This window comes from Herpailurus yagouaroundi, unplaced genomic scaffold, assembly GCF_014898765.1.
Source record: "Herpailurus yagouaroundi ecotype Mexico unplaced genomic scaffold, PumYag 213, whole genome shotgun sequence".
NCBI classification, from domain to species: domain Eukaryota; kingdom Metazoa; phylum Chordata; class Mammalia; order Carnivora; family Felidae; genus Herpailurus; species Herpailurus yagouaroundi.
In genome coordinates, this window is record NW_024412444.1 from 15,779,527 (window position 1) to 15,804,433 (window position 24,907).

The 24,907-nt window shown below is 52.1% G+C and overlaps 1 protein-coding gene and 2 long non-coding RNA genes across 9 annotated transcripts in view; 2 read left to right on the plus strand and 1 right to left on the minus strand.

Moving 5' to 3' along the window:
- The window catches only part of DNAH1 (dynein axonemal heavy chain 1), a 76,932-nt gene extending 60,441 nt beyond the window's left edge, over window positions 1-16,491 (minus strand). For 5 of the 7 annotated variants that reach the window (XM_040454886.1, XM_040454885.1, XM_040454883.1 and 2 more), the window contains exons 1-8: window positions 16,384-16,491; window positions 12,026-12,380; window positions 10,924-10,996; window positions 9,586-9,760; window positions 8,810-8,966; window positions 7,730-7,862; window positions 5,210-5,371; window positions 4,370-4,622 (exon numbers count right to left, since the gene is read on the minus strand). In XM_040454886.1, coding sequence (XP_040310820.1) covers window positions 4,370-4,622; window positions 5,210-5,371; window positions 7,730-7,862; window positions 8,810-8,966; window positions 9,586-9,760; window positions 10,924-10,996; window positions 12,026-12,361 — 1,289 coding nt within the window. In that variant the 5' untranslated portion in view covers window positions 12,362-12,380; window positions 16,384-16,491. Of the gene's footprint in view, window positions 1-4,369; window positions 4,623-5,209; window positions 5,406-7,729; window positions 7,863-8,809; window positions 8,967-9,585; window positions 9,761-10,923; window positions 10,997-12,025; window positions 12,381-16,383 lie in introns of those variants that run through there. The other 2 variants (XM_040454884.1, XM_040454887.1) reach the window with 2 other exon arrangements.
- A 503-nt stretch (window positions 16,492-16,994) lies between these two features.
- On the plus strand, window positions 16,995-19,263 carry LOC121016884 (uncharacterized). The gene is made up of 2 exons (XR_005784508.1): window positions 16,995-18,370; window positions 18,872-19,263. It is a non-coding gene; the product is annotated as an uncharacterized LOC121016884 (long non-coding RNA).
- A 3,030-nt stretch (window positions 19,264-22,293) lies between these two features.
- Window positions 22,294-24,335, plus strand: LOC121016882 (uncharacterized). The gene is made up of 3 exons (XR_005784507.1): window positions 22,294-22,519; window positions 23,086-23,845; window positions 24,057-24,335. It is a non-coding gene; the product is annotated as an uncharacterized LOC121016882 (long non-coding RNA).
- The last annotated feature ends 572 nt before the right edge of the window (window positions 24,336-24,907 follow it).

The following is a 24,907-nucleotide window of genomic DNA, read 5'->3' on the forward strand; positions in this document are numbered from 1 at the left end:
ACCAAAATGGAATACCACTTCACATCCATTTGGATGACTATTATACAGAGAAAACAACAAGAAAAGAAACATTGGGTGAGGATGTGAAGAAATTCGAACTTTTGTGCCCTGCTGGTGAGAATATAAAACAGTGCAGCTGCTAAGGCAGCTGGATGATGCTGTCCCAAAAATTAAAAATAGGGCTTTGCAAATACTGCTGACGCCACCAAGAGCTGCCCTGTGCCACCCCGTCACGGTCAACTCCATGATGGTCTTTGACATTTGCCATCAACCATGAGCCCTTGGGCCACGTATCCTTTGAGCCATTTGCAAAGTTCCAAATATAGCCCAAAACTTTTGTGCTCTGAGGACTGGAGCAAAATGGATTTGCTTATAAAGGTTCCTGCTTTCACAGAATTATTCCAGGGTTTATACGCCAGGGTGGTGGCTTCACATGTCATAACAGCACTGATAGCGAGTCCATCTAGAGGGAGAAACCTGATGATGAGAATTTCATCCTGAAGCACACAGATCCTGGTGTCTCATCTACGGCAATTGCTGGACCCAACACAGACAGTTCCCAGTTTTTCATTCACACTACCAAGACTGAATGTTTGGGTGGCAAGAATGTGACCTTCGGCAAGGTGAGAGAGGGCATAAATACCATGGAAACCAAGGAGTGCTTTGGGTCCAGGGATGGCAAGACCGGCAAGAAGCTCACCATTGCCAAGTGTGGACAACCCTAATAAATTTGACGTGTGCTTTCTCTTAACTACAAGACTGTTCCTTCTCCCATATGCTCATAATAGCCTATAATCAGTGCTCTCACTGCAGCTCTTTGGTTCCGTGTTTTCCTTACCCCCCTTCAAATCTAGTTAGATTGCAGAGTTAACATTATGATTACGAAATAACAACTAAACAACAGCAACAAATAGAATTATCATATGGATAGCTAGTCCACTTCTGGGCATACACCCACAAGAACTGAAGGTAGGGACACAAGGAGAGATTTGTACACCTATACTCGCATTATGCACAAGAACCAAAAGATGGAAGCAGCCCAAGTGCCCATCAACAGATGAAAGGATACCTAACATGCAGTACATGCATACAATGGAACATTAAAAGGATTTTTTTTCCTTTGAATGGAAAGAGATTCCGACGCACACTACAACGCGATGAACCGAGAAGACACTGTGCTCAGTGAAATAAGCCAGACACAAAAGGTCAAATCCTGTACGATTCACAGAGACAGAAGGTAGAACGGTGGTTGCCAGGGACTGGAGAGCAACGGGAATAGGGAGTTACTGTTTAACGAGTACAGAGTTTCGCAAAGTTCTGTGGATGGATGGTGGTGATAGTTGCACAACAATGTGAATGCACTTAATTCCACTGATCTGCACACTTAAAAATGGTTAAAATGGTAATTTTTACATTATGTCGATTTTGCCATAGTTTTAAGAAATAACCAGTTAAAACAAACAAATAAAACATGCCAGAATAGCCAAGAAAACACTGAAAGGGCAAAGCTACAAAAGTGGGGGCTGGTCCTACAAGACATTAAAAAATACTGTAAAACATCCATAATTAAACCACAGTCCAACTGCACAAATAGACAAATGGGACAGTGGAAGAGAGCAGAAAGTCCAAAAATAGACCTGACTGCATCTGAAAATTACTGTATGAAAAAGGTAGCATCTTGAATCACTGGGACACAGACGGAGGTTTTAATAAATGCTGATGGGTGTTTAATAAACCACTTAATAAATGCTGGTCATTTAGAAAAAGATAAAATTGGATCCATACCACATACCATACATAAGGATGGGCTCCTGGGTGGCTCAGTTGGCTAAGAGTTCAACTCTTGATTTTGGCTCAGGTCATGATCTCACATTCATGAGACAGAGCTCTGTAGCAGCTCTGGGCTGAAAGCTTGGAGCTTGCTTGGGATTTCTCTCTCTCTCTCTCTCTCTCTCTCTCTCTCTCTCTGCCCCTCCCCCACTATTGCTCACATGCACTCTCTCTCTCTCTCTCTCTCTCTCTCTCTCTCAAAAATAAATAAATAAACATTAAAAAATAAGGATGGAACAAGGATATGAAACCATGCAAGTACTAGAAGAAACCCTCACGGTGGGGAAAGGCCATCTAACTGTGACTCAAAATCCAGATGTAATAGAAGAGATGATTAACAACATTGATTAGATAAATATTTTACAAGTTATATTACAAAAATTACCACAAGCAAAGTCAAAATACAACTGACAAACCAGGAGAAAATATTTACAACATACATCACAGATGAAGGATATCCCTAATATAGAAAGAACTCAAAATCAGTGGGAGGAAAAAGCCCAAAAGCCTGAGAGAAAAAAATGGGCAAAAGACATGAATAGACGAGTCACAAAAATATGTAAAAGGTGCCCTTAATCACATGAAAAGATGGAAAACACGTATGGCCTCACATATAACACTTCAGACGGATTTACCTTACTTATCTTCCAGACTGGCAGAAAATCACACAGCATGACAACAGACTCTTGGCAAGGCTGTGGGGGGAATGGTGCTCACACACTGCTGGCAGGTAAGCGAGATGGCACAACGCTTGCGGAGGGAAATTTGGCAACAGCTGAAAAACTACATCTGCTCTTATCTTTTGACCTAGCGATCCTGCTTCTCGCAATTTACCCTGAAGCTATCCCCGGGACAATATGAACATATAAATGCACAGGGTTTTTCACTGCAGTACTGTTTGTAATCGCAAACGGTCAGAAATGACCTAAATGCCTATATATTAGAGAATGGTTGAGTGAATGATGGTACAGGGCACATTCACACAATAGACTACTATGCAGCCATAAAAAAGGGATGAAGGAAATCTCAGTGAACTAGTAGGGACTGATGTCCAGGATGTATGTAAGTGAGAAAGGCAAAGGACAAAAGGATATCTATAGTGTGCTGCCCTTCAAGTAAGAAGGAATGGCGTATAAGAAAATATACATGCTTGGGGGCGCCTGGGTGGCTCAGTTGGTTAAGCGTCCGACTTCGGCTCAGGTCACGATCTCACGGTCCGTGAGTTCGAGCCCCGCATCGGGCTCTGGACTGATGGCTCAGAGCCTGGAGCCTGCTTCCGGTTCTGTGTCTCCCTCTCTCTCTGCCCCTCCCCCGTTCATGCTCTGTCTCTCTCTGTCTCAAAAATAAATAAATGTTAAAAAAAATTAAAAAAAAAAAAGAAAATATACATGCTCATTTGTACAAGAAGAGATACAGAAAGGATAAGCCAGAAGCTAGTGCTACTGGTTACCTATGGGCATGTGGTGGGGACAGGGTGGACAGGGGAAGATGTGGCTAGGATAGAATGAATGGGGGTGGAGAGTGACAGATCCGAGTATACCTTTATGAATACTACATATCAGTGAGAGAAACAGATACATAGAATATATACATTATATACATAAAACAAATGGACCACCACCACATTGTATTTCATCAAATAAACATATCCCACTGAAGGGGGTGGAGAACTAAACCAAGTCGCTTGAATATAGCGACATTAATACTAAATGCCCCCAGGGTAAAGAGACAAAGAACACTGTATCAAAGTCTACTTAGTAAGGTTTTTCTTCCAAAGAGTATGAATTAGCAGTTTGAAATTACTTTCTGTATATTCTAGGACTGAGCAAATAAATACACTATGAACAACGGGAGCTAGTTTTCTTCTGGAGAAAGAAGTAAGAAATATGTATAAGTGAGAGTGAGCCATGTGGTGTTGGGGTCAATTTGAAGGTATCATTAGGAACCCATGGTTTTTAACAGACAGAAAGAATTAGACATGGGTGTGTGTGGGGGGGGGGGTGTAATATGCAATTTAATGCAATGTAATATAATAATAGTATAACATAGTATAATAATATATATATTTCCCAGATTTGTCTGGCCTAAGAGCCTCACAGCAATGAGCATATCTAACGCCCAGATCTTGGTTTCTAAACTCCCCCACTGAAAGGAACCAGGGGTTCTTGGAGAAATAGCTGATTTCAGGGCTGGGTCTGGAGAAGTACAAGATGAGCCCGGCACTTCTTGCTATGCCCCAAATTAAAGACACACTCAAAGAACGATAGGAATATATCAGCTTGAGGAGGCTCTCTCTGGCCAAATCTGGGACAATTTGGGCACCAAAATAAAAAACAGTAGTAACAGGTTCTGTCCCTTTGAATAAGAATCCATGAGTTGATACTGATAATGAGAGATCTGGAGATGAAAAAGACATGACTTGGGGCCAAGAAGTCCACAGTGCAGTGGGCAACATGGCCCACAGGTGAGCACGGAGGGAGCATTGCCCCCTGGGCTCCTGGAGGAAGTGGGCATAACGAAGGGTCTGGTGGAGACTCACGAGGGCCCTTTGCGCATCCGGGGTGTGCTCATGGCCCACTGCTTGATCTTGCTCAGGCTCTGCTCATTGATGAGCTGGTGGCCCTCAGAGGGCATGCAGTCCACGTACAGATTGTATAGCAGCAGAGCCTCTGTGTTCTTGCGCAGGGCGTTGGCCTGGACCACACGCTGCGTGAACACGCGTGGGTCCTCAGCGCAGAAGAGAAGCTGGATCCGAGGCACCCAGTACTGGCAGGCGAGGAGGGGGTGCCTTCCTGGGGCCAGGTGGGAGAGAAAAGGGAACACACAACACAGTCAGACTCTCTAGGCTGGAACACTGGGTTCTAGCCTGACTCTGCTACTGATGCATGGTGGCCCTGCACAAGTGGGTTCTCTCTTCTGACACCCTGTCACATCTGCAGAATGGGTATGGCAACACTCCTCTCCCTGCCCACCTCACAGTTGGCCATGGATGGATGTGAAAGTGCTTTGTAAATCATAAAGATCTGTGCACAGACAAACAGTCACACAGGGGCGGCTGCTGAAGTGCCCACTCCTCGCTGCCACACTCAAGGTAAACATCACTAACTGATGGGCCTTGGATGCCTTCTCTGCATCATGTTGCAAGTGGTACCGTCAGCTGCTCAGGGCAGGCATACCCAGTAATGGCCATTTGCCCTTCCTGGGGTCTCCCTCTGAATGATGGGTCCTCTGGTTTTCACTGGCCAGGGGACAGACAGCCACAGGACATACAGAGCAAGGAAGAATTCAGGCCTGATGTGGCTGTGCCATGGGTGGGGGGGTGGCCTCAGTCATGGTCCTGAGTGGGGGGTCTGCATGGGGTGGGGCAGAGAGCCTGTACCTTCAGCAGTGACCCCTCCATTCAGAATGGGCTTCCCCGTCTCATCTCGCACCAAGCCATTCTCATCTGTCTTGTGTACCAGGTACAGCTTCTTCTCCTTGTCATAGTCCAGGACACCGACATCGCACCATTCATACTTCAGCTTCCGACTTTTGGGGTCCTCTGAAACAGGAGGGGAACCCACCAGTGCTCTCTGCTGTAGGGTGGGTAGGGGACTCTGTGTGGGCAGCAGGCGCTGGGAACGAGTCTCAGTGGCTACTGGTCTGGCCTCCCTCCCACCAGGATGACCCCTTCTAGTTCCAGCAAAGCAGCGATCCTGCTTCCTTCCAGCTGAGCTGGCCTCTGGGGAACCCCTGGTGGCAGGGGGAGCCAGAAGGACCAGACCCCTCTGTCTCTGTGCTCTGCATGACCCCATCAGGATAGACAGAGACACAGGCCAGCAGAGCTAGAACAGGAGGCAGGAAAGCCCCAGGCACACAGAGACCTGGTGAGGATGTAGTTGTGAAGCTCATCATGTCTGAACTGGACCCCTTCAAAGTGACCAAGACCAGAGTGAACCCCTTCCCAGAGTGAACTGCATGTGGCAGTTGAACCCTTAGGCCCCTTATATCAGGACAGGTCAGGTCAAGGTAAAAGATTGCTGCCCTGCAGTGGCCCCAAAATGGGCCTCAGGGCCTGTTGGTCAGGATGGGCCTTCCACTCACTTCCTGGACTGCAAGCCTTTGCACTGCTTCTCCAGCTCATCTCCTGCCACCACCTACCCTTTTCTTTCTCCAGCCATACTGCATGTCTGGCTATTCCTGTGACTTTGGAGCTTACTCCTGCCTCAGGGACTTTGCATTGGCTATGCTCTCTGACTGGAACCGTCTTTGCTCAGGTCACCTCATTGATGGTTTGTTCCTTGCTCAAATGGCTTCCCCTCCGCGAAGCATCTCTCCCTCAAAGAGTGCCTTTGCCCCAGGCACCCTCTGACTTGTTAGCCCATTTGTGTCCCTCACAGAGCCTGAAGTCATACTATGTATGCATCCAGTCCTGGTTCTGGTCAGCCTCCTCACACCTTTTAAGGCAGAAGTGCCTTAAAATAAGCTGATGGGTTCTACAGCCTGGGTTGAGGAAGAACAGCTGGAACTCCAAGGAATTGCTAACGTGCTGGCTGGATGCTATATGCTTCTCTTTGGAAAATGCTCTTTGGAAAATGCTGACCTGTCTTGGCTCAACTTAGAGAAGATGATGTCACAAGAAGGCACCAGCAGAAAACCAGAGGTCTCTGGCAGAAATGCTCCCTGCCAGCCCCCCTCCCACCAGTGCCACTGCCCAAGGCCAGGGCCCACATGAAGGAGGGCAAACAGAAGCACTTCCAGGAGGCTGGTACTTGGTACATTTAAGGTTAATGCAGCCCCCCCCCCCCCACCTTCTGGTTTTATTGCCAGGAATTGGAGATCTGGGAACAATTGAGTTAAATTATTTTTGTAATTAAGTCCAAAGTAAAGGGAACATTCTGGGCTTCTTGTCTAGTTCAGAGAAATTGATTCCAGCATTAACATGTTTTTAAATCGAAACATAAACTTACAGCCTGCTCAATGGACTTACTGTGGGGCCCCCTGGAGGCTGAGAAGTCTTAAAACCAACCAGCATGGCTCTCAATCCTGGGCAGAGTCCATGGGGGGTGGGGGAGCACTCCCCGTCCCAAAGCGGCATGTCCACCACGGGGCAGGGAGCAGAGCAGCCCTCAGTCCTGCACAGAGGGGCAGCCAACTCCAACCTCCAACTTCATAACCCAGATCTTCCTCAGATGCTCACTCAGAGGCAGCCAAGGAAGGTCAACCTGGCTCAGTTCCCTACAGCAGCAAACACAGCCCCAGGGCAGATGTGGGGCCAAAGGAGGGACAGACACAGACAAAGCAGAGATACAGCTCATCTGTGGGACATCAGTGCAGGTATGTGTGTTGGGGGCGGGGAGAGATAGTGGCTGTGAATGGGTGATGGGAGGTGTGTGAGTATGTGTGGTGAAAACGTGTGTGATGTGGGGGATGGTGTGTGAGTATGATGGTAAGTGTGCTTGTGAATGTGTGTTTGCAAGCAGGTGTGTAAGCATGAGAATGTGTGTTGTCCATACAGAGGTGCAAGTTGAGAGGCCATAGGTAAAGCTAGAGCAATGGTGATTTCTAGGTGGCAGGAAGGAAGGCTTGAATTGTGCCCCTTGTACACATTTGAACATTTCCAACAAGCTTGCATATTTTTTATTACCAATAAATCAAAAATTTTTTTAAACACTAGACACTATCCAGCAGTCCCTTCCCCAACCCTCTCACAATGTCATCCCTGGTCCTTGTATTTTTTGACTCTATATGGCCAGCCCCTTAGTCTGTATCCCAGCTGGGAGGCCTCAAAAGGTGGGAGCCCTCCCCTCCCACAGCTGCCAGCCCCTAGGGCAGCCCAGAAGTCAATGGTTGGGCTGCTTGCCAGACAGGGATGGTACAGACCAGGATCCTGCCCCCCACCCATACCAGCCCTGCTCACCATGACCTAGGATGTCATCAGTGGGCAGGAGGGCTTTTCCAGGGACAGGTTTCCTGTCCTGAGACCCTGGCTCCAAGCCCATGTTGATCCACTCACTGGGAGTCCGGCAATCAAACTCCTCATTGTCAAATACCTGGAAGAAATGGGCAGAGGTCAGGAGGAGGCAGCTCTCCCCTAGAGGGGCCAAATGGGTTGGGTGTGGCAGAAGATGAGGGTGCCTAAGTAAGTCTTCTTCAGATGCAGAAGCTACAGACTGAGGGCCATGGGGCTGAATGTCTCCCCCACTATTCACAGGGGCCTGTGGGGTCTGGCTCTGTGAAACCCTGGATCCCCACCCAACCGGGCAACCCTGATGCAAGCAGAGGGGTATTTGGGGACTCAGAGCAGGATATGAGCTCTCTCTCCCACTGCCCAAGGATCATCCAGCTCAGGCCCAAGGGAAGAGGTGGACCTTGGATTTTTCTGAGCATTCCACCTACATGCAGAAATGAAGGAGATTCAGGGTAGTCAGGAGGCCACCCTTAGTAGGGTGATGTGGATTCAGCTCTGCCTCCCCACAGGGACTGCCAAGCAAGACATACTCAGGGTCAGGGAGAGGAAGGGCAGGGAGGCTAGTGAAAGCTAGAGCAGGCTATGCTCCCTCTTTCTCCTCCTCGGACCCAGTTTCCCCATCGGCATCCCAAAGGAGCTACAATGAGGCCCTCCTCCACCTCAGTTCCCCCATCTCAGTGAGTCCAGGAGCAGTGGTCAGGGAGCTCCATATACTACTCCACAGTCCAACTGGGCTGCTTCTGGTGCCTCAAGGTTGGGAGCTGGGGGGACAGAGATTGCATACACAGGCTCCCCAGGCTCCCAAGCAAAAAGCAGAGTCAGCATCTCAGGGGTTCTGGGGCCCCTTCTGTCCCAGCCTAGGATGATCAAAACCCCTGGCGGGAAGGTCCAATTATGCTTGACGAGTGAGTGCTTATGATTCCCACAGATCCCCTTTTGGGTCTGATCTCTCGGCCGGGGTCCTGTACCCCTCCCACCCACCCTTCCCCCCACTGCTGACCATCAGCTTGCTATGGAAACTAGGCTCACCTTCAGTGGGAGGTAGATGGGAAAGAGCGGGTCATGGCCCTGCTCAATGGTCTGGGGGTGGTGGGGGTCTGGGTGCCTGGGCATGAGCTTGTCAGAGTTGATGCCCTCATGAGCCAGTAACTGCTCGATGTCCAGACTCAGGTACAGCCGCTTCCTCCTGGCCGAGGGGGGACAAGGGAATCTCATGACAGCTCAGCTCATCTGAGATGGCTTCATGGATGCCAGCAAGGGTCCACAGGGTCGTGGTGGATAGGAGTGTGGCCCAGGGATGCCTCCAGGGCCCCCCACTCCTCTGGAATTCATCAGGAAGTAGTGTGGTAGCTGGGGCTGATGTCTTGAGCCCCGGCTGCCCTGGGTCTGTCTGGTAGTTCCACTACATTGACCTAAATACCACCCTCCCCAATCCTACAGCAAGGAAAGCAGTTTGTTCCTATAAAGAAACCAAACGGTGAGGCGCCTGGGTGGCTCAGTCAGTTAAGCATCCGACTCTTGATTTCAGCTCAGGTCATGATCTCATGGTTTGCGAGTTCAAGCCCTCTGCACCGACAGCAGGGAGCCTGCTTGGGATTGTCTGTGTGTCTCTCAAAATAAATAAATAAAACTTAAAACAAAAACAAAAAAGAAAGCAAAGGGCTACAAGATTTGCACACAGGCCCATTTTAGTAACCTCTGCCATGAAGACGGTCACCTAGTAGCCTGCTGTCCCTCGCTCCTTGACTTGGGTGGATGCCGCCCCCTCAAAGGAATGGGCCCTCCCACTGCCAACCTGGCCATACCTCTCAATCTCAATCTTTCGGGGGCACTGGCCTGGCAGCACCAGGAAAGGCACCTGCACCTTGGGCTCGTAGGCCTGCAGTGGGAAGTCAGTCTGGGTGAGCACCCGGGTGGTGGACTCGAAGCTCTGCTGTTCCAAATGTTCCTCGAAGCCTTCAGGAATCTCAAAACTTCTGACTGCAGGCAGAGGCACAGGCAGGAGTGTCAGGGGCTCAGGCCAGAGCCCAATACGCCCCAAGACAAAGCGCTAGGTACTGGGTATGAGCGCCCTGGGGCAAGGGAAGCTCAGAGCTTGCCTGTGGCTGGCAGTGGAGACAAGAAGCCAGATTTGGCACCAGGCACCCAAGGGAGGGCAAGTCTGGAGGGACAAGGGCCTCCAGAGGGTGTGTTTTGGTGTTGCTTTTCCTCATGTGGATGGGGATGCAGAGCCGCCAAGCATCCCCACCCCACCCCACTGTGGATGGTAGGAGCACCCCACAACCCTTAGATCTGTACTCTGTAAGCATTTTCTGGGCCACAGATGTCTGTGAGACGGTACAGCCCAATAGACTGGATCCTCAGCTCACCACACAAATGCACATACATGTGATATTTCCTGAGCCACTTCTGGGGCTTCACAGACCCCATGAGGTCCGTGGGCACTGAGAGGACTAATCTGGGCAGTGTCAACAAGGAGCCAGGCCTCTCCTGGGGCTGGGGAGGAGAGGCAGACAGCTGGGGCCTCTGAGCCTGATCGAAGCGGGTATCCTGTCTGCCAGCCAGGTGGGAGGGCTCCCACCTGATTCCTCACTCAGGGCCCCACCCACCTTGCTGCTTCTCCTGGAGCCACCCTATTCTCCCCTCTGCCACCGGAGACTGCCCCACACTCTGCAGTCCTGCCCCAGTCCTTACAGGACTCAGCGCAGAGCCTGGGAGGAGAGTCCTCGTTCAGCAGAGATCTTCTGGGCACTTTCCCATGCCAGGCCCTATTCTAGACACTGGGGTCCCAGCAGGGAAAACTCAGACACAGCCCTGGCCTTCTCCAAGCTTTTCTACAGCTTGGAGGTAATTTATACATGTGAAGACCCTAGTGTCCCCAGCTGGGCAGAGAACTGATGCCCTGGCCCTCAGCAGCCCCACCCACTGTGGTGCCCTTGTCACAGCTCAGCTAAGAGGAACATAAGGTGTGGTTCACTGAGCACTAACCGTTAGCTTGGCCCTTGCAAAGCACCTTATATCTTGTTACCCCCATTTTATAGCTGAGGAAACTGAGATCCTGAGCCAAGAAGAAACAATCTAAGACCAGAGGTCTTGCTTCTAAATGGCACCCACTCATCCACCCTGCCCTTCTAGGCACTGACCTTTTGGAGTAAACTTGTCAAGGTCGGCCTGCCGCAGGAGATCTTGGCTCATGCAGGGACCACGGCATACTTCCTAAAACCAAATCCCAGAGCTCTAAGGGGGTATAAACATCCTGGGGACAGGCAGGACCTGGGAGGGACCACAAGGCCAAATGTCGCCCCCAAGCCCACCAGGGAACACCCAAGGGCACGGGAATGGGGCAGAACAGTGAGTTTCCACAATTCCTCATTCAGAGGCCATAGTGGGCAACAAGCTCCAGCCACTTGGGACACCCCTGACCTCACCCCCTTCTGATCCTGCACAGCTCCCTCCTCACTCTAAGAACACTCCTGCTGTGTCTGGGAGCTGAGCCACTAGATGGAGGGACCACAAGTCCAGCAGGTGTCTCTGTGCATGTCTCCCCCATCAAGAGTGACTCTGGCACCCCCAGCATAGTGGGGATCCATGGATCTTGCCCTAACCCTCTTGGCCTATCCTAGTTAGAACTTTCCTAAGGCTGTCCAGGACTACGGGGCTCTTTGAACTCTCCCCTGGTCATCACCTGTCTATACTCCCCCTACCCCAAGCCTCCATCTGTCCTCTCACATTCTCTCCTCCTTCTCTACACAGGCCATGGAGCTTGTCAGGGTTCCCAAGCCTCTGTACCTTCTGTTCCCCATGCCTGGAACACACCTCCTCCCAGCCACCCAGTAAACACATAGTATGCCACTTTGTCCAAGGACCCCCTCCCCAATCAGAGCTGGGGGACAATTCCCCCACCAAAGTCATTGTCCCATGACAATAGGGACACGGATGTCTTGTCCTCACTGTCACCAGTGCTCAGTCCAGGGCCTGTCACATAAGAGATATTCAGTAATGAATTGTTGAATGAATGGGCAAATGGATGGAGGGACAGATGGACAGATGATCAGAAGGATGGATGGGTGGGTGGATGGTGGGTGGATGGATGGATGGACAAATTATTAGACACAGATGGCTAGATGGATAAATGAACAAATGGACTGATGGCAAGATGGACGGGTGGAAGGAAGCAAGGAAGGAAGGGTGACTAGAACCCACAAGGAGGGTTTGGGCTTGGTAGGGGACAGCTACCACACTCACCCCCATTTGATCCAAGCTTCCAGGGCTGAGGATGTCAGAGTAGAACCCACGCTGCTTCATCAGGGGGTACTTCTTATCAGTGCCTGTCAGGGGCAACTTCCGGGGCTGCCCCAAGACTGAGAGTGTGGGTGGGGGCAGGGGTAAAGGCTGGGTATTGGGGTCAGGGCTTAGAGCCTTGGAGCCAAAATCTGGTCCCAGAAGAATCTTCCCCAGGTTATACTCTAGGTCTGCCTGGGTCCTCTTCAGGTTACACTCTTGGCCCGCAGGAGTACTGCTGCACTCTGGGCTCTGAGGGGTCCTTCCTGGGCTGTAGCCTTCTCTGTTAGGCTGCTCCATGCTGCTTCTTGAGGCGCTCCTAGGAGAAGATACTGGCATCACTGGGCCCTTGCTGGCTTCTGTCCAGCCCCCAGGGGCACCGGGACACAGGGATGCCTCATCTGCATCCTGCAACCGGCCACAGCTTGCCACACAGAGGGTGGAGAGGGAGGAAGTGGTCTCCTAATTTGGACAGACACAGACACGCAGTGCCAGGCAGGTCCCACCAGGAGACGGCAGGGCCTTCCCTGGATGTGGCATGTGAGAAATGAGCCCCCAGAGTCAGGGGCAGAGTGAGGGGAGTCAGGGAAGCTCTGCAGATGCCCCCGCTGCAGTGCGTCCTTCTACACCTGCTCACCCCCTCTCCTCCATGTTAGACAGCAAGGCCTAGTTACTCACAAAGGAGACGAGGAAGGTGGCCCAGAGTTCACTCAGTGAAAGGCCCTGTTTGGTTTTCCCCAAAATGACTTTCAGCAGGAGGCAACCCTGGTGCCCCAGCCCAACTGAACTGCCCTGTCTCTCCCTACTGTGGGGTGCTGGGCCACGCGCTGTCTCCCCCACCTGTGTCTGCCCCACACCATAACCCAGGAACCAGAGGACTAAATGGTCTCCCTGGAGGGATCCTGACCTTCCCGTGACCCACAGATCCCGCTGCCAGTTACAGAAGGGTATTCAGCCGCCCTGGCTCTCAGGGTCAGCTCAGCTCATGCAATGCATCCCCTTGCGTCTCCCCAGCAGGAACAGCACATGTACCACGGGGCTGCATACACATCCACCATCCCAGGGACAAGGGTTTGCAGAACGTTTACTACAGGCTGAGCAAGCCCTTGCCAAGCCGCTGTTGCTTTTGGCTACCTCAAAACGTATCACTGGGGGAAATCCTTGGTCAGGGCAGGGTTATAAGAGATTTGGACAAGGTTATGGTGATGAAGAGGTTTTCATGTAATGCAGGTACAAAAATAAAAAGGGAATGAGTCTATAATTATCTCAATAACAATGTCATTTAAAAAGAGAGGGTATCTTGTTACAAATAGAGAGGGAGGGAGGCAAACCGTAAGAGACTCTTAAATACAGAGAACAAACTGAGGGTTGATGGGGGAGGGGTGGAGAAGAGGAGAAAATGGGTGATGGGCATTGAGGGGGGCACCTGTTGGGATGAGCACTGGGCGTTGTATGTAAGCAATGAATCATGGGAATCTACCCTCAAAACGAAGAGCACACCATATACACGGTATGTTAGCCAACTTAACGATAAATTATATTAAAAATAAACAAACAAACAAACAAACAAATCTTTAAAAAAATAAATCAATAAAAAAGAGAGGGTATCTTAACAAAAGAATACCCTGACCCAAGCATCACCCTCTCCTCTGGCCCCATCCCATTTCCCAACCCCTGCACACTGCAACAAAGCAGCCAGGAGTTCACGGTACAAGCCGCTCTGTTGGCTGGATGTTTCGTGCCCTGTTGTCTCCATTTTAAGCATGCCTGGCTGGTGTAGGCTTCCTGTTGGATCACTGCAGGGTAATCCTGTCTGGACTGACCTGAAAGGCGGGCTGGGTAGCCAGGACTGTCTGGATCAAAGCTACCCAGCAGTGCTGAAGCAGCCTGAAGTGCTGAGTCCGTTTCTAAGAAGGAGGTGGTGAGTTGGCAAGACCACATTAGGGCCCGTGAAAGGCCAGATAGGGCTCTGGCAGGAAGGCCCAAACTCTGAGCCCAGAGGCTGACCAGTTTCTAACCAGTGTCCTACTAGAACTCGGCTCCCTGAACCCATTCCCTGGTAGTCAGCCACCTCCTGGGACAGGCCCTAAAAACAATGTTGAGTTTGGCCTACCCATCTGACAGTCACCAGCCCTTCCCAGAGCACCCTAACGGACAGAGGACCCACTGGGGCTCAGCTCCATCATGGCTGCAAACCCAAAGATGTCTGCTCATCTTTGAACAAAATCACCAAACAGGGCAGTTCTTGGAGAGGCGGGGTCCCCACTCCACAGGAGGGCATCCCACTCCCTGGTTTCCCCAGCTCTCAAATGCGCTTGAATATGTTGGGCTGCTGAGCTGGTGTGTCATCAGGCTCAGCCAAGATGACAGATGCAGAAATGTCCAGGAAAGCACAGTGTTACTGGAGGCAAAAGGAGCCTGTGTTGGGTTTTTTTTTTTCTCCCATGAGCCAACTCCCTCCAAGAAGTCTGGCAGTGGGGGATCCATACAGACACGTTCCATGAAGGAAGGCACGAGAGCAAGCTGCAAACTCAGAATCCTGTCTCTCCTCCATCCCTCAGCCCTTTACAAAGATCCACAGCTCCCTTCCCATCCCACCCCAGCTCTAGGCACCTGTGCATTGCTGGTGTGCACAGGACCTGTGACAGATACACAGACAGACCCACCTCTGTCTCCTATCAGCCCCACCAGTGATGGCTGCCTCTATGTGGGAATGAGTGGGGCTGGTAAGAGGGTGAGTACATGGTTACCAGCAAGCCTCTGCTGCTCACTCTGGGCACTCTCTCCTCTTACATGAGGAAACTGACCAGTAAGATGGCAGGGGTGGCCCCAGCAGACACAGTGTGTGGGAACGGTGAATGCTATTAGGGGCTTACATGTAGTTTGTGCAACATCTCGTTCAAACCTCTGAGGTGAGAACTGAGACTATCCTCATTTCTCAGAGGTAGGGCAAATGAGGTTCAGAGAGGTTAAGGGACCTGTGCAAGTTCAGCCAGCCAGCAAGAGGCACAGGTGGAATTTAAACCGAGGCATTCTTTCTCCCCAGTCAGACCACCTGGGAGTCCTAATTGCTTGAGTCAGAAGAAGCTTCAGATTGGATTCAGTGACATTCAGCCCCATGTGACCCAACCACCTACCAGGCACTGGCTGGATGGACACAAATGAACAAGGGGGTTTGATCCTCATGACACATACTACTACCATCACCAATCCACAAACAAGGAAATGAAGGTCCAGAGAAGTCAAGAAACTTGCAAAGGACACACAGCCAAGAACTGACAGAACCAGAAGGGAAACTGAGGTCTTCACTTCTGGCTGACCCAAAGATCCATGTCCCTAAGCAACACCACAATGGTTCTCAAACTGTACACCAAAGAGCCCTGAGGTTCTTTGGTGAGTGCTTGTGGGGAGGAGGGCCAAAGCAGAAGAAATTCAGAGCCACCCAACCTTGGATTCAGCAAAGACCCTGTATCTGTTTCACATACCAGGTTCTGTGTAAGGTGTCATCTAATAGATCTGTGGCTTAAAGGATTTTTGAAGTCTCTTCCCTTGTGGGGGCTACCTGGCAAACACTACTACTGTGGATGGCAATGACCCCGACAGGCGTGGGGTTCTCTCCGCCTTTTTGGAGTACTCACCTAACGTGAGCCCCTCTGTGCTCCCACATCTGTCTGAGGCTCTTCCCTCCAGCGAACACCTCCCTGTATTGTATGTGCGCATCTATCCTCCCTGCCAGGTGATCGTTAGAGCTGCAAATGCAGGAATTTGGGGGTGACGTTGGTCTCTGGAACCTCAGCACCTAGCACAGGACTGGCACAGGCTTGGCACAGAGTAGGTGCCTCAAAGGTGTCTGCCAAATGATTTCATGAGTGAGAAAAGTAAGGAAAGAAAGCTGATGTCTGTAACGAGTCTGTGAGATAGGGACGGCGGTGCTCTGAGGATTTGCAGATGGGGACATGGAGGACTAAGGCTGCAGTTGACATCAGGAGAGGGACTGTGTGGCTGATAAGGACTTAGGCTCCTTGCCTGCAGGGGCCTTCCACAGGGCGGGGAGTTGTGGCTACATTCTCCGCGTGTGGGGCGGGGGGAGGGCAAAAAGTCAGTCTAGTAAGTACAGGGCTTACCTGGAAGGTTATTTAAAAGTGCCCCCCACTCCTTTCCCCCTGGCCGAGGTTCAGGAAACTGAATGCGCAGTCAGAGACAGGAATGTGGACCCTGGGCCGGAAGGGAGTCCTCCTTCCCGTCCACTCGCCTTCTGTGCCTTATCGAGGTGCCCCTGCCCCTGCTGGCCCAACCATCCCCCTCGGTGGCCACCAACTTACCGGCTCCAACGAGCAGAGTGCGGTCTGGTGGCCCGTCTCTAGGGAGGGACGCTGGGCCTGTTGCTAAGGGGCGGGATCATCCGCGCGGCGGGCGGGACTTCCGCCCCCGAACGCTCCCCGGGTCTGCAAGTCCCCTCGCCCAACACCACCTACAGGCTGGGACTTGGTTCCTCCCGCCCTGTGCTCCCGTCTTTCCTCGGCGGGATGGGGACAGTGGCCGCCCTCTAGTCTGTCAAACCCAGGCTCCATTACCTGTCTCCCCTCCCTGACTCTTCTAGAGTAAAGAGACAAAACAGCCAAACGCAGGGTAAGGACTTTGATTGAATCCTGGGGAAAATAAATAAAATAACAAGTAAAGTTATGTGAATAATTTGGGGGTAATAATTGAGGAAGTTCATATCTAAGCCACAGCTGTGGGCCAGATGGTCAGATCGCTGCGAAAAGGGTCACTTCTGTTCTCTGGAGGTTCAGCTTGTACAGAAACACACACACACACACACACACACACACACACAAACCAGGCTGCAACTCAGCCTCCTCAGGGTGGGCAGTGGGTGCTCCTGCCCCCGATCTTTGGCCTCAGTCACCCATCTGCTTCAAGGACCTGGCATGAGTTCAGGCTTTGATCCTCCTGTCTGTCCTGGATATTGAATTTTTGTTAATTTTCTTACATGTGAAAAATGATATTGTGGTTGTATAGGAGACTGTCCCTGTCTTAACTGATGTGGGCTGAAGAATTTCAGGACAAATGTCAGGATATCCGCTGCTGTGACTTCCTTTCAAATGGTTTGGCTAGATTTATATATAGATAAGTATAGTTAGGAGATGAAGCAAAAATGGTCCAATACTGACAACTGAGAAACATAAACGTTTACTGATGTCCACTGCACTTGTCTTAAACATTTGGCGGGGTGGGGGGGGGGGAGTGGGGGGAGAGGGTCAGGGTAAGAGGTGGGTTACAAACCAAAAGAAAATTTAAAAACCATCCCACCTCAACCTGAGAACCCTTACCCAGAGAGCTTTCTCCGCATTGGCCCCATTTCATAGATGGGGAAACTGAGGCTTGGTGAGGCAGGTTGGTGTTGAGGGAGGTAGGAGGACCCGAGGTTCATTAAACAAATGTCCAATTCTATTTGACATTTTAGTTATGCTACCTTAGTGTCAAGCCAGTGCTGGGCACTGAGCATTCAGATTTAAACTGGTTTCTGCCTTAAAATGTCTGTTGAAAGAGACAGCCAGAGAGGCCAGGCCATGAGGAGTCCAGAGGCAGAGCGTAAGCTGTGGCTGGAGACAGTGATTTGGCCTTCGTACAGGTTTCTGCTTCCTCTGTCCAGAACACCTCTCTCCACCAACCCCTGGCCAACTCCTATTCATCCTTCAAGATCCAATGTTGGTGCAACTTTCCCTAAGCTTAAACTGTAGTGTTATTTGCTTTTCTTGTTGGCATTCACACAGTAGGTGCTTAGTGATCATTGTGGGAGGAAGGAAAGGGTATAAGGGGAATTGGAGGCAAAGCTGACCAAAGCTCTTTGAGGAGACAAAAACCCTCAAAGCCCTGCTTAGGACAGCCTGGCTCCTTTGTGGGTCTGGGGATAGGCTGTGTACCCTGTTCGACCTAGAAAGAGGCACCTGCTTCCTGGATTTTTCCTGGCACTTCCCACACTGGGTACAGCTGTCCAAAAAGCTGCAGTACCCATCCGGGTTGCCAGGGCAACATCAGCCCATGGTGGGACGTCAGGGATGACAGGGGCAGAGTGCTAATCCTGGAAAGTTGCCAAGCAACGCAGTGGGTTGATGATGTCACAGGGGCCATGGCTGCCAGACAGATGGATAGGCCACTGCAGGAAGGGTCTACTCTCAGAAGGTCCAGCCCACAGATCCCCCACTCCCCACCATGAGATAGTCACTGCTGTGTCCCTTACCTGGGGCATGGGGGCCAGGGGGTCTGCTTCTCCCAGCAGTCCTGCCACCTCGACTCTGCCCCTCTGTAAGTGTGGGCAGTGGGTATGACTGCCTCCCTCCCTCCCTGGCAGGACACTGGGGTCAGTCCCTGCTCTCTTAGGTCTCAAGTGTCCACCCTCTAATGCCTCCATCTTCTCCAGTGGCTGAGCATGGGTTTAGGCTTTGCTTTTCCTGCCTTGCCCTGGAGGCCACCATACTTACCTGTTCCCTGAGGGAGGAACAAGGGGCTGAGCCATGACCTCCCCCCTACCCCCAGGGATCCCACCTACCCTGTGGTGGGAGGGCAGTCTTTTGCTCTGTTCTCTGGGGGCTGAAGGGAAGCCAGCCTTGCTCTTGTTGAAATAGGAAAGACTGGGTTCCTGCAAGAGCTTGTGAGTGGGGGTCCTGTACCCATCTCTGGTAGCCTGGAAACTTAGAGCTTGGGCAAGCAGACTGTTTAGGGCACCTAGGCTCATGCCTTTTGGGCAAGAGGTCTGAGGGCATGGCAATCCTAGGCTCCCCCTCCCCTGTGCCTTCCTGCTGGCAGTGCTGAAGCTGGGAGCAATGCTTCACTGGCGGTGGCGGAGATGAAAGTCCCGTGTGAATAGACAGCAGAATGAGCCCTTCATGTGGCCGGCCAGCTGGAACAGAGGGCGACAGGCATCCAGACAGGATGGCTGGAGCTATCCACTCCCCACCAGCCCCCAGCCAGCCTCTTGGGCCCCCAAGATCTCCCTCTGGTTTTCTAAGCCAGGGGCTCTGAGCTGCTAAGAGAAACTGAGTCACAGACATGGGGGCTGTCAGAGGGCTAGGCGAGGTCTGGGGTTCACCGCTCTCCCTAGGCTGCCTCTGACCTTCCCCCTTCTCTATCATTGGCCAGCTGGCTTCAGCAGCTCTGACCAGAACTTTCTTTGATGAATAAAAATGGAGACAAATTAATTCTCCTTGGATCCATGAGGTCAGCTTGACAGATAAGACCTTAAAAGCCCAGCACTCAGGGAGGAGTAGGAGTTCCTGGGAGACTGGAAGATTGAGGACCCCGGCCCATGAATGCTGAGGCCTCATCCTAGCCCCCAGCCCAAACCCATTGCCACCTGTACTCACGTGGAGCTTCCTAGTGAGAATTTCCTCCCTCTCAGTTTTTCTACAACTTCCCATCCCATCTCAGGCCACACCTCCTCAGGAAGCCCTCCCTGATTGCCTCAGCCCACAGAACACGCTTATACTCTCTTCAGGGGCCCAAAGGACCATGGTCAGTACACCTTGGTAGGCAACCATACATTGGTCACTGCTGTGTCACCCAACTGGAGGGTGGGCTTGAACAGCAGGAATGGTGGGGGGTGGCGGTGGGGGTGCTGCTTTTCCAGCAGCCCTGCCGATCGATGAGTCCTAGAAGAACCCTTAGGGAGATAACTAAGAAACAATAACACACATGAGAGCCACCACCCCGGAGATGGTGACCATCGACCAGCTGTACACAGTCTCACCTTCACACCCTCTTCCCCAGCCTACCTCCCTCTGACCTTAAATTCCAGACCATCCCCAGAACAGGGTCCAGGATGTTGAGTTTCCACTCTCCAGGAGCAGGGGCCAAGAGGGGGTCCCAGTGATAGACCCCTACACAGGAAGCTGTTTGTTGTAATTAGGCTCTGAGTGCCTCTGATTTCCCCTTGGCCCCAAGGAACTCACTGAACACTGAACACTGACTGAATGATCTCTTGGCAGACTGGGGATGGCCTCATCATCATGGTTCCATGACCCACCAAGTGCCCCCACCTCCCTTCTCCAGGGAGCCTGAGTTTATTGAGTCTGGGGACCAGACAACCATTCTGACCCACCCCTAGAAAGTTCTATGAACAGGGAAGGAGGCCTGGGTTCTGCTGCTGACTCACTAGGCAAATCTCTTCCCTTGCTAGGCCTCAGTTTTTCCATCTGCACAGTGGAGTCCACAAGACTTGCTGAGGCCTGCACCAGAACCACCTATACAGAATGGTCTGAGGGACACCAGGACTGTTGCCCTGCCCCAGATGCCCCCATTCCTGGCAAAAGCTTTGCCCCTGCCACACCTCTGGGAGGGAATATGTAAGAAATCCCAGACAGGTCGGGGTGCCTGGTGCTCAGTCGATTAAGCAGTTAAGCATCTGACTCCTGATCTCATGGTTCGAGAGTTCGAGCTCCATGTCGGGATCTGCACTGACCATGCAGAGCCTACTTTGTATTCTCTCTTTCTCTACCCCTCCCCTGCACGTGTGCTCTCTCTCTCAAAATAAGTAAATAAGAAAGAAAGAAAGAAAGAAAGAAAGAAAGAAAGAAAGAAAGAAAGAAAGAAAAGAGAGAGAAAGGAAGGCAGGAAGGAGGGAGGGAGGGAGAGAAAGAAAGGAAGGAAGGAAGGAAGGAAGGAAAGAAGGAAGGAAGGAAGGAAGGAAGGAGGAAATAAAAGAAAGAAAGAAAGAAAGAAAGAAAGAAAGAAAGAAAGAAGGAAGGAAAGAAAGAGAAAAAAGAAAAGAAAAGAAAAGAAAAGAAAAGAAAAGAAAAGAGAAAAGAAATTCCAGACAGGTCAGTAAGGATACTTTGTTCAAGGGAGGAAATTCCTCACTAGAGAGATGGGGCGGCCATCAGTGGCCAGGATGGCTAGGGAGCCTTCAAACAGCTGGGGCAGCAGCTGGAGCTGACCGCCTCCTTGACAATCTGCTCCCACTCTCCAGGTGGGCAAACCGAGGTGGCAAGAAGGGAAGGGCCTCACCCAAGGTTACAGCCAAGTATGAGGAGAAACTGGGGCTGTCCCATAGGGTGTAGGGAACCTCTAGAATGTGAGCCACAGGACAAAAACCAGTCGCCATGGGAATCCCCATCCCTTTCCAGGAGCAGTTGGGGCATTGGCGAGCCACGCCTCCTGCTCTCTTATCCCTCCATTCCACTCTCTGGTGGTGGGATACCAGACAGCCAGAAACTACAGCTCCTAGGATTTCAGTTTCCTGACCTGAATTGAACTACTGGATCACCAGAGACCCCTCAGGCCATTCTCTGGGAGTATGCACTCTCCCTGATGCGGAGGGGTGTCCCTTAGTACTCCTGACAGGCCACTCAAGAACCTGGTACTGATGGGGTTCCTGCCCAGATCCCCTCTACCCTGAGGGTCCCCTGGAAAATGTCCTCTCGGGCTCCAAGCTGTGACCTTCCAAGCTGTGACAGGAAGACATTCAGGTCTCCAAGTGGTCTAACAGAGATGGCCCTGAGAATATGACCCAAGACGACCCCTTCTCTCTTCTCTTTCCAACCTCACTGTCTACTCTGACCCAGCTCTGGTGACATCCTGGTCTCAGATCTCCTTCCAAGCAGAAATAAACTTACTCTCGGTAGGCCCTGAGGGCAGGAATGGCTGTTCCCATTTTGTGGGTGAGAAGACTGAGGCCCTGAAGGAGGTCTTGTCATGAGCACGTGCACTGCTGATCAGGCAGAGCTGGCTTGGCAGCTGTACCCTCTGCCCTTGCCCAGGGCCCTCCCTGGGACCCTTCCTGATTCCACAGCCCCTCTTGGCTGGCCCTCAGAGCAGGCAGCTGGGCCTGGGGATGGGCAGAGGGGACCTTGGGAAGGGCGCCTGGACTGGGGAGCAGGTGTGGGACGGGGGGCAGCAGGTGCAGGATAATGGGGCCACTGGGAGAGGCCCATGGAGCAGGTGTTGCCATGGAGGGGGTGAAGTTGCCATTGTACGTCCAGTTCTGGTAGGCCCAGAACAGGAGGGGGAATCCCTATGAGCCCCTGGGCCACCCTGGCTTATGCTCAGAGGTCATCCAGATGCCTGGGCTCAGGCACACAGCCAAGCCCCTCCCCTGGGTCTCAGCAACCCTCCAGGTTGCCATGACAACCAGCACTTTCATCCCTATCCCTTTGTCTGGTCACGGTCCAGCTTTTGTGACCAGCCATAATTAGCAGAGGTGGGGAGAGCCTTGCCTCAGGATGCACTCAGCTGGGGTGAAGCCGTGAACCCAAGGCAGAGGGGGCTGGAGGGCAGGTTAAAGAACACCAGATACCAGAAACCCTGGGCTTTTCTGGCCACCAGCCCCTGCAGCCTCCTCTCCTGGCTGCTGACTACACCCTCAGAGCTGGATCTACAGGCCTGGAGGTGACCTGGGCCCCAGGCACTCCTGTCCCCTCTCTGCCCGGAGCTGTGGACCACCCGTCTCCCCTGTGCACTGTGAGAAGAGGCAAAGAGTACAGGCCAAATCTCACTTTGTGAACTCCCCTGTATGACTTGGGAAACTAAGGCACAGAGCAAACCTGGGCCTTGGCCTAGATCAGGCCACAATAAGCAAGACCTCCTGGGGATGCAGGACCCCAAGGCAGGCCCCTAAACCAAATAAAGTTGAACCCCAGAGGTTAGGTAGTCCCTCCTCTGACATACCCCATAGAGAGGAACCTAGTCACCAGGATTTGGCAGGGGTGGGAGCAGGCTCTGGTGGCCCAGGTCCCACCTGCTATGTGACTTTGGGCACATCCCTTCTTTTCTTTGAGCCCCCAGTCTGTAAAAACAAGCGAGGTCTACGAACCTTCAGCAAACCCTCCCTCCTGAAGCCAGGGTGAAAATGAACAAGGCCCCCTCAGCACAAAGCCGGCTCCTCGCCAGCCCCACACACACCCCACATCCCCTGCTCCCCCAGAATCACCCCCGGACTACCCAGGACTTGGCATCCCTTCATCCACCCTCGCTGCTCTGGACCTTTGCACCCTTAGTTCCTCCTCAGTGGTGCTCTTGCCCCTCAGACAGGAATCCAGAGCTCCTGGGTCACCAAGAGCTGGTGAGCACGATCACTGCGGTCTGACAAGCTCTGACTTTCAACCGGGAACCAACCCTGGAGCAGAAGCAGAGAGCCTGGGGGCAGGAGCCAGCTGTGGACACAGCTCCTGGAATGAGACAGCACAGAAGGAGGGTCACAGGATGGCTTTAGGGACTAGGCTACAGCACCACTTGTCCTTCTGTCCCGGGCTGGCTTTTCTGATTCTTCAGGGGAGTCAGGGATTCCTGCCCCAGGCTCCCCACACCGCAGTCTCATGGCAGGAGTCTGGTGATGATCCACACAACTGCGCCTATTAGGAATGAGCTTCTGCTGGGACTGCCCCCTCTGTGGGACCCCGGGCTGTGCAGGCGCCTCAGGCTGAGAAGAGACCCCCTCCACCAGGACAGCCCCAAAGACACGACAGGGTCTAGTGATGTGCCCCAGAGATGCCTATTGGCAGACAGGGTAGGTCTGCGTCCCTCCTTCTCAGCCACCACCCGTCCCCCTGAGAGACTTGAGGAGAAGGGGGCAGGAGAGGAGGCACCAAGGCTGCTCCTACAGCTGGAGTGAACACTGAGCGGAGAACCAATTCACACCAGCAGGGCAGGCCCATAACTCAGCACCACTTGGTCATCTCGTGAAAGTGTTACTCCCTCTTCCCCATGAACATCGTCCTCTGGGATTAGCCCTGTGTCTGTGTTGGATGTGAGAGGGACACAGTAGAGCCTGCAACCTGAGGCCAACAGGTGAGTTCTGGGGCCTAGGCTGAGGCTACATCACTGGGCAGCCCACACCAGGAGGAGGACAGTGTCCACCCATGTAGTTATTCACGGTTGTTATCAGTTAGTGACCCATTATTGAGGAATTGGTGTGTGTTGTGAGGTTTATGCACATCAGGCCATGAATCCTCACACCAGCCCTAGAAGGTGCTGACTAGTATTGTTTCCCCTTTTACAGGGATACTGAAGCCCAGAGATGTTAAGCTGTCTTGGGAAAGGGGATCAGCAGACCCACCAGAGGGGTGGGAAAGAGTCAGAGGCAAAGCTGAGGCCACTACTGGGTAGAAGACACCGCAAATCTCCAGGTTTGGGGGCTCAGGGTGAAACATTTTTTATAATGGCTGGAGCCAGGGGACTGGGTGCCCAGGTGGCAGGGAGCTCCCTGTCATAAGTGGCATGCAGGAAGAAGCCGGATGGGGCACTTGTCATCCTGCATCAGAATGGAAATGGAGTAGCTGTCCAGAGGATATAATATCCTAAGGGGTCAATCCCAGCCCCACCCCAGCCCTGGAGGGTGCAGAGAAGGCAGCATCTCCCAAGTAGGGATTAAAGGGGGGAGGGGCGCCTGGGTGGCTCAGTTGGTTAAGCTTCGACTTAGGCTCAGGTCATGATCTCTCTCTTGCGGTTCATGGTTTCCAGCCCCGCATCAGGCTGTCTGCTGTCAGCACAGGACCTGCTTCTTATCTTCTGTCCCTCTCTCTCTCTGCCTCTCCCCCTCTCAAAAATAAATAAACATTTAAAAAAATGTTTATATACTTTAAAAAAAAAATTAAGGACAGAAGGAGACACCCTGTCCAGAATTATCCTCCTTGCTCCTCCCTAGAGGTGGCTTCCACATTCTTAGTGAGAAATTTCAGAGGGATGGGGCACAGATGGGAACACAAGGCCGGGAGTGAATACCCCCAATTTTGCATCCTAGGCACTTCACTTGCCTCACCCTAGTCCCAACCCTGTGGGGTCTCAGAACCCAAGCCCACTCCCAAAGCCCCTCCTCAGGGGGTCCGGGCTCTTCTTTCCCCACCCCTACAG